This window comes from Thalia democratica, chromosome 1 (assembly GCF_965202585.1).
Source record: "Thalia democratica chromosome 1, ktThaDemo2.hap1.1, whole genome shotgun sequence".
Taxonomy (NCBI): Eukaryota; Metazoa; Chordata; class Thaliacea; order Salpida; family Salpidae; genus Thalia; species Thalia democratica.
The window spans coordinates 69465764-69474596 of NC_139165.1; the positions used below are offsets into that span (position 1 = coordinate 69465764).

At 24.6% G+C, this 8833-nt stretch overlaps 1 protein-coding gene across 1 annotated transcript; it reads right to left on the reverse strand.

Moving 5' to 3' along the window:
• Positions 1 to 3245: 3245 nt before the first annotated feature.
• LOC145844470 (nucleolar protein 16-like) lies at positions 3246 to 7853 on the reverse strand. The gene is made up of 4 exons (XM_082951876.1): positions 7729 to 7853; positions 6343 to 6527; positions 5762 to 5871; positions 3246 to 3659 (listed from the first exon to the last, which is right to left on the reverse strand). Exons 1-4 carry the CDS (start codon positions 7830 to 7832, stop codon positions 3498 to 3500), a joined length of 561 nt encoding a protein of 186 aa, XP_082808002.1. The 5' UTR covers positions 7833 to 7853; the 3' UTR covers positions 3246 to 3497.
• Between the last annotated feature and the right edge of the window lie 980 nt (positions 7854 to 8833).

Genomic DNA, 8833 nt, shown 5'->3' on the forward strand with positions numbered 1-8833 from the left:
TGCTTTAGAAAAGCATACTATTTTGGATTGACGACAAAATATATCTGTATCTTATAAAGGAAACCTATTTTATGTGAGAAAAAATAATTTGATTGTGATCTTTCGTTGTTTTCTAATTACTCTTTATTTAATAAGTCGTGTTGTTTTCATTTAATTAACGTGCATTTTTAACTATATAGATTAATTATTTGTAAGTAGATTTAATTATTTTTTAATAGTTAACTGCTTTTGTCATTTTTATACTCTTTTGGTTACTTAATAACTAATTTTTTATTACATATTTCTTATAATCTTTTGTAATGTTAGCGTTGTACTTAAATGATGAGTACCGTTCGAAATATTTCTTGTTCATCAAACTTGCGTATCCTGTTTTATACTTTGTAGTTACTCGTCAGAAATAAGTGATTGATTTCTTAATAAAATTTTAACTTTTTAGTACACATTGTTTTAACTAGAAAAGTTTAACTATATTAAATTGATTCTATTACAACGTTGGATTTATAATTAAATGTATATGATGAAACCATGTGTTCATTTAATTCAGATAACTAATTAAGAAACTGTATGGAAGCAGAATAAGAAATACATATCAATACTTAAAGCACACAAACTTATGTACAACAAAGATGTAGAAAGGTTTTTGAAATTAGTAAAAGAAAGATTGAACATAAAAAGCATTGGAACACTTTATTCGTTTGCAGATGTTTTAAATTTCGCTATTCTATAATGACTCATTTTGCTTTGTAAAGCGTTGTTTTGCAGTATCTGATGAGACCTTAAACTTTTTAGAGTTAGACTTTGCTCATGTAGCAAAGATATTAGAGTTTATTGAACGACAATAAAAGACGCTCAAAGTATTTGGTCCTAGGACCTGGTGCACGAAAAAACCTTTCGGTTATCGAGTCGCCTACCACGGATACCTTTTAAGGTCTTGTCCTAGGCAGCTCTGAACTTCATATCACATCAGAATTTGAAGTTTACATTGCTGCTTAAGCAAGGTAGACCTATAAAACAGAAGAACGGAAAAAGTTTTCAAACAGCATCCTACCAAATGTTTGCTTTCATTTGTTGTCTGATCAAACTCTTAAACACTTACGAAACGATTCATCGTTACTTTTTCAATATAAAGAGAATATAGAAAAGCCAGATGAAGTTTTTAAATAGAAAATTTCTTCCAAAAAAGAACAAGTCTTGCTTTTATCACACAAACAGATCAATATGTTAGTAATTGGCGGGAGCGAGACAAAACAGCGCATCAACGGAAAATACACTGAAGAATTAAAGACCGTTAGTTTGATGGACGCTAACAGTTTTTAGAATTTCAACGTTTGTATCAGCACCGAAAACGACTATATCCTAAAGAAAATAAAAAAGTTATAATTCTATTAAAAGTGGCTAATAGTTTTTGCTTTATTTACTTTAAATTTTTGTTTGTTTAGTTTTTTTTTAAGTATTTAGTTCATATGTTTTAACAAAGCGCTTTAGAATTAAGTGTTTATACAGTTAATTTTAGGTGCTTTGGTTTTTAAACTTAGATGTTGTTAAACAGTTCTGTTTCTTATTAGCATAAAACCGAAGTAAAAGCCCATCACATCTTTAAAATTATTAAAACCCCTAAAATTGTCAAAATAAATAGTATTTTTACAGATAAAAGCTAGAAAATAAGTGTAAACATTTTTCAATAACACTAGTAGAAAAAACTTTTGTTAAAAAAAAACACTATAAGCTTAAAAAGTAATAGCGATGATAAAGTAAGTATTCACCAGATTTGTTTTTCTCAATTTATAACCTGATAAATTTTACTTTTAAAATTAATTGAATTTATTTAAATTTTTTACAGTTAAAGATAAAAATGGTCAAATAATAAATTCAAAATATTCACTATTATAAATTTATACACCAAACAAAAGTATCTAACTTTCAAGCAATAGTACAAGTTATATATTAAAAAAGTTTTATAGACAAAAACACTTTTTAGATGGTTTTTAGACCATTTAGTTTAGAGAAGGTTAAGTAACAGCATTTCAAAAGACCTCTTAAAGTCACTGTGTAAGATCCAAGAATCGATAGAAAAATAAAATAGTATTGCTTGTTAAACCCTATCATAAAGGTTGCGGAGATAAATAATAAAGATAAATAATCTTAAATGTTTTTGTTTTTATCGATGCAGCAAATGCTAAACTTGCTGTATTTAAAGTAGTTCATGCTGCTCCGTAGCCTTATAACTCTTCACCATTGGTATAATTTGTAGATTATTATGCAATTGTTTGTTACTATAAGAGGGTTGCCAAGGGTTTTTGAAAAAATTTTCCAGGTCTTTTGATTTTCTTCCTAGGTTTTTGAAAATATAATTTTTGTATATTTATAGTATGAAATGAAATTTAAGTCAAAAAAATTGTCTTAAATAATATAAAAACATTGAAAAGATACTTTAAACGTGTTTCCATATAAAAAAATTATAAATAATACAAAAAAAAATATTTTAAAAAGATTCTTTTTATCTAAATTTATTTTTAGAAGCTTTAAATGTAAAAGTTATTTAGAACTCCAGTTTTTTATTTGATTTTTGTTCAAAATTCCAGGTTTTTTGGCAACCCTCTTATAAATGCTGTATAAAAACAACTTAAACAATTTACTAAGTTAGTTACTCTTTTTATTACAATTAAAATTGTTAAATTTAACCGCGATATTTATTTCACTCTGAAATTTACAAACTTTTGACATAAAAATTTAAACAACCTCACTTTATTAATAATTTATATATCATGTCAGTATCTTTAAAAAAACTTAATTGCCATGAAGGAAATATTTAGTATCAAATAACTTTAAGAAAAATATTTTAGTGTATTCAATTTACTTTTTAAATCAGTCACCAAATTTATGTGCCCAGTAGAACATGTGACTTCTTTTAGTACATTAACAAATGGTCAATAGTACTACAATATTTTGTTTGTACTTCAATACAAAGTAGGTAAACTTTGTACTAACCAAACTCTTATAGAAACATAAGTTATAAAAAAAACTAATTATAATATTTTTATTCTAATGTAATTTTTATACTTAATAATTAATAATACTTTAATAACTAAAATTTTAATTTGTCTTTATAAACCATTTTAAAGTAAGTTTTACTAATTAAAGTATTTTAATTTTCTTGTTGACTTTCAAAAATAAAATAGGTGAAAGCACTGAAAAATTTTAGTTATAAGTTATAAAAAATTTAATTATAACAATATTCATGACAAAAATTTAATACTTTATTCATAATATAAGTGATTTATAGAAGCACGACAATAATCTATCGATTTTAATTTATCTATTAAATTCTAGGGTGAGAAAAGAGTTCTAAACGAGTTTTGTCATATAAATAATTTCCTACTTTCAAAAACAAAAAAGCTTCTTAAGGCATGTAAAATTTTTGTAGATGTTAAAATGTCTAATATACAAACGTTTTTCCTAATAAACATTTCGATAAAACTAATCTTCTACTATACATTTTACTCTTCCATGACCTCTTCACTTTTACCTTCTTCTCGCTTCTTCCTTGCCTCGAGATACTTGCTAAATTGTGTCCTGGACCTCTTAAAAGTCCTGATCTTGTTTCTGCATTGTTGATGGGTCAGTTGGTCCAAGTTCAACATGCGGTCTTTTGACATTTTCTGTTAATCAATACAACGTTGTAGTTGTTAAGAAATTTTTACATGTTTAAATTAAAACAAGAAGGTGATAGAAAAATGTTAGACATGGAAATAAGCATAGAAAAACATCTCCAACACATAAAATTTGTTATTCGAAAATGTCAAAGGATTAAAGCAATTTAAAATTAAAGATAAATGAGAATGCTCATTGCTTAAAATTTAGTTAAAATACATTCGGATTAATCTAAAAACTTTCTAAAGAAAATATATATAGCTCATTACGGAAAAATAATACATTTTATAGCTTGTAAAACTTAAAACAGGCACATTTTTTTTATTAACTTAATTAATACATTAACTTTGATAATTAATCAGTTTAAACCATATATACTAATTAAATTGAACTACTAATCATAAAACTGTTCAGTAGTAAACATTAGCAGGGTTGTCACAGATCAAGTTGAGAAAATTTTCCTGATTTTTTACTAAAATTTCCTGACTTTTCTAAATCAAACTCTTTATTTAAACTAATTCAAAAATACATAATCAAACACTTGAAACTATATAAAGATTTCAATCTTATTTTTATACAGATAAAACAACAGTTTTTTTGCTTAATTCAATCATCTAACTTCCATTACATCACTTGAAACACCTGTGTACGATTGATGTATTTGCAATATACAGCACTATCAGCAAAATACTTGTATTTTCTAACTTATAAACACAACTTGTCTGAAAAAACCTGACATTTTTGCTAATACTTTTCCTGCAGACAAGGTGACTTTCTAGGACTTTTATGCTTAGGACCCTCTGCAGGCAGGTTTTTATTTATATTGCTTATTTATATAGCATTTGGGTGTTTTAAGAGTTCACTTTCATATATGGTCAATGTTGTCTCTCTTCACATATTCAGAGTTCGAAACAAATGAAACAACAAGTAAAACGATGCAGTAGATTCATTACAAGTTAATAACATAATCAGCATTTACTTATTTTTCAAATTTAAACAACTTTGGAAAAACTATAAAGAGGTAAAATATACACATAAACTTGTTACATAAAATACTAAACCTAGTGCTTAATTAAAAAAAACTTAAATATTTACTTAAACAATAAACACTTTGATTCTTAAATTCTGCAAGCAACTTTTGTGTATATATCACAGTTTCACTATGGTAGTGTCCTTGCCACAGATCATCAATACTAAAAAGCATACAAAAAGTGCTTGTTCGAGTAGGTTAGTTGTTCAATATGTTAATAGAAAAATTTTGCAGTTTTATAAAGGTTATTTTATTAATTTTTATCAGATGAGGGCATTGGAAATTAAGTAATTTTGTAAACTTCTAGGAAAATTTTGCAATTAAAATCGGACTTAAAATGTTTTCTATTAGTTTTTTACCATTTGAAGGCTTTGGAAAAGAAGGAATTTTGTTAATTTGAACTGACAAAATCTGACATTTTTTCAAATTTTGTTAAATTTTCTGACTTTTCTTAAAAAAACCTTATTTTTTTCCTGACCTTGTGGCAGCCCTGCATTAGTGGTAAAAAAAAAAAAAAAATCAAAAGACTTAAAAATACAAAAAAGTCTGATTTGTTTAGTAAAGCGTAATTAGAACTACTTGGTTTTATAATAAAATCTAGTAAGTTCCTTATAACTAAGGCAAATTTGATTATAAAAATCTACTAAATTAATAAAAATCTACTCATAAAACACAAAACCTTCTATTGAAATAATTGACAGTTTAATTATAAGCATAATGTTTATTTTAATGTAAGTTTTTGATGGTTGAACAACATAAAACTTAAGTGAATTATTTAAAAAAAAATTTCAATTTAAAAAAAAATTGACAGAAAATATTGTATTCCATAAACTAATATTATAATATTTCTTTCAGGTTCTGTATGTTATAAGTTAAATAGCAGTTTTAATAATAACCATCGCAATATCAAATAAAATCTCTTGTTAGTTACTAAATATATAATTAAACAGCTTGCAAAAAAATCTTAAATACATTTAACTATGACTACAATTTATAGTTATCAATTAAGGTACTTTTTTGTGCACTGAAAAAAGATGATAATTTGACAACAAAATTTTTCAAGTTTAAATTCATAGTTACCTTATAGTCTTCACCATACAAGTTCAACATTTTTTCGCACCACTCTGCTTCTACTTCTGAAACTCTGAATTTCTTCTCTTTTTCAGGTACTGCAGCTTGTAGTTCCATCTCTGCATGAAAAAAAAACTTAAAAATGTTTATAATCTAACGGTTTTGCAAATATATATAGTTTTAAATTAATATTTTTCTATTTTAACAATTTTCTATTAAGTAATCGTTAAATATTGAATTGACTTTAAATTTAAACTTAGTGTTTAAAAGCGAAATATTATTTAAGGTATAAAACTTGAAAAAAAAATAGTAACAAGAAAAAAATTACTTGAAAATATTCATGGTTTTTTAATACAAATAGGTTTTCAAAATTTCATTATTATGGCAAGTTTTCAGAGCCTTAATTATCTTTCAACAGCTAAATCACACTTACTTTTGTAGTAATTTTTAATACTTTAATACTCTAAGGCCATAAGACTTCAAGTTTGAAGATCTTAAAACATAAATTTAAGTATTGTTTAATTTTGATAAAGGATAAGTATTAAGCTAGTTTTGTATAACTTATATTTACTTATAATAACAACTCATACCTTCAATAACAGAAATTATTTCTGGGGCCTCTTTTTGTGGTTTTACATCTTCAACTTCGATTGTTTGGGCTTGATATCTTCTTTTTTTCAGCTCTCTTATGTTGTTTGGATCAAAAGCTAGTCCAATTTTCTTCATATTTTCTTGCAATGTTTTTCCATGTTCCCAAGCTTTTTTGATAGCAGGGCTGCAAAAAATATGTATATTTTCTAATTAGTTTTTTTTTTCAAAGTTATGATAAATAGTTAAATACCTCTTAATAAAAATAGTCTTATAATACAACAAAATACAATTGATATTTCTTAACTATTTTCTATTAGTAATCATTAATAGTAGGGTATATGAAGATATTTGTTTAGTACAGAGTGGCCAAATATTTTAAGCAAATTTTCTAAAGGTTTTTAAAAATTTTTCCAGGTTTTTGAAAATACACCTTTTTTTGACCATTTTTAGTAGTAAATTAATCTAAACTTAAAAAATGTAATATACTAATAGTTCTTCTCATATGATTGTTCAAAAACCTTTATTTAATATTTAACATAAATAGCCATACAATCTAGCTTATATTTGTAGTTAGTTTTGATTTCTTAATTTTTCATTAATATTCATCAACTTATTCAATTAAATTATCTTTCAAAGTTTCCAACAACTAATATAAAATACATTGGGCCATAAAACATTATCAGGTATTTTTATTTTGCTCTGCTCTTATTTTACTCTTGTTCTTAATATTCTCTTGCTCATAGTCTTCGCTTAATGTAAACTCTATAAAGGTGCATCAGTCAGAAATAAGTTAGTATTGACTGACTTTACATGACTTTCAAAAAAAAAGGAAATATAAGTAAAAATATAGTTTCATATATAAAAGTAACAATTTTACTATTAGTGTATCAATTACTAATTAAAAATTGCATACACTTTTTCTAGGTTTAAAAATGAGAAATTCACAATTTTCATTATATCAAAATTGTTAAAAAACTATAATATAAAAAAATATCAGTTTTTTTCATGATTTTTGTACAAAACTCCAGGTTTTTCCACAATTGTTTACAATGTTCCAGGTTTTTTCAGTTTTTTTTCAAAGCTTCATTAATTCTAGGTTTTTTTGCTTAAATTATCAAATCTAGGTTTTTTGGCTACCATATTAGTATACTATAAACTTTTTGAAAAACCTTAGTTTATTAAAAAATAAAAATTGTTGTACTTAGCAAAAATTTTTTTCCAAATACACAACAATACCTTATTATAGATTTGATTAAATAAATTAAAAATTTTACAAATACAAATATTTTTCTTAATAAAAGTAAAAACTAATTTCATTGAACAAAAGTTCAAAATAAAAAAACAACATAAGCTTAAAAAAATACAACACTTAAAAACAAACTAACACTTGAATTTCTGCTCTCCTTCTTTGTTGAAGCCTCTTCCAATTCTTCTTTTTGTTTCCAACATGACCATTGCTGACAGGTCTTCTATTTTTCTTGGCACCCATTTATATTATACTTATACTACTATGTAACAAAAGAAGTATGTCAGAATCTGATAGTTATAGAACTATACAGTACGATTAAATTGATAGCTTTTTTACTACACAGTAAGGTGTAAACTGGTGACTAGAAAGAATGTTAGTAATTTGTATACTATCAATGAAATAAAGGTTAGAAATAAAAATTTTAATATAATTTGAAGTATTAAAATATCAATTAATTTTAAGAGATACTTATAGAATAAAAAGTAGTTGTTAGCTTACTTATATACAATATTATATTGATAAAATTAAATTTTTCTCCATATATAGATAAAAAATTAAACAGTTTGTAAAAAAAAGATAATTAAGTTAGTCAAACACAGTTCAAACTTTATTTTTGTAACATAAGTACTTATAAAAACTTAGAATATCAAAACTGATTCTGATGCATTTTTAGCAAAGTTAACTAAAAATATATACAGGGTTCCAACAAAAGTTTCAAAAAAATTAAGCCAAAATAAACAAAACTTTCATATGTTTTCTGAATACTTTAAAAGCATTTATTTTGTGTTTAGACACCCAAAGTTTAAAATAAATAGTTAAAACTAATGCAATCTGTTCTAGTGGAGATAAATCAAGTACAACAACAAGTTATTAAAAAATTATGTAAATAAGTAATTGCTTTAAGTTTAAGTATTCTACTATGCATTATTTAATTACTATAAGTCAAAAACTTACATTACACAATATCTACTTTTATATCTCAATTATTATTGTATACACTAATTATATCATTCATATGCTATAAAACAAAATAAAGAGTACTGTAAAACTGATCAAGTTTAAAGAGACTGTTTGTTCATGTTTAAACTTTGAAATTTAATAATAAGTATCTCTTTTAACAAAACTTAGTACTATATAAAACTTTTTAAGAAAAACATTTCTTGCACACTAGTTCCTTAAGGACTTCAAAGTTTAGAATTCTAATTGGCATAACTATAAAAGCTAACTAATAAAGCTATATA

Bases quoted from the DNA above. Each gene is read 5' to 3' on its own strand.
- LOC145844470 (XM_082951876.1), bottom strand. From the start codon at position 7,832: ATGGGTGCCAAGAAAAATAGAAGACCTGTCAGCAATGGTCATGTTGGA. The intron at 6,528-7,728 runs GTTAGTTTGTTT...TATTTTTTGCAG, and splicing joins AGGAGAGCAGAAATTCAAGT to CCCTGCTATCAAAAAAGCTT. The intron at 5,872-6,342 runs GTATGAGTTGTT...TTTTTCATGCAG, and splicing joins AATAATTTCTGTTATTGAAG to AGATGGAACTACAAGCTGCA.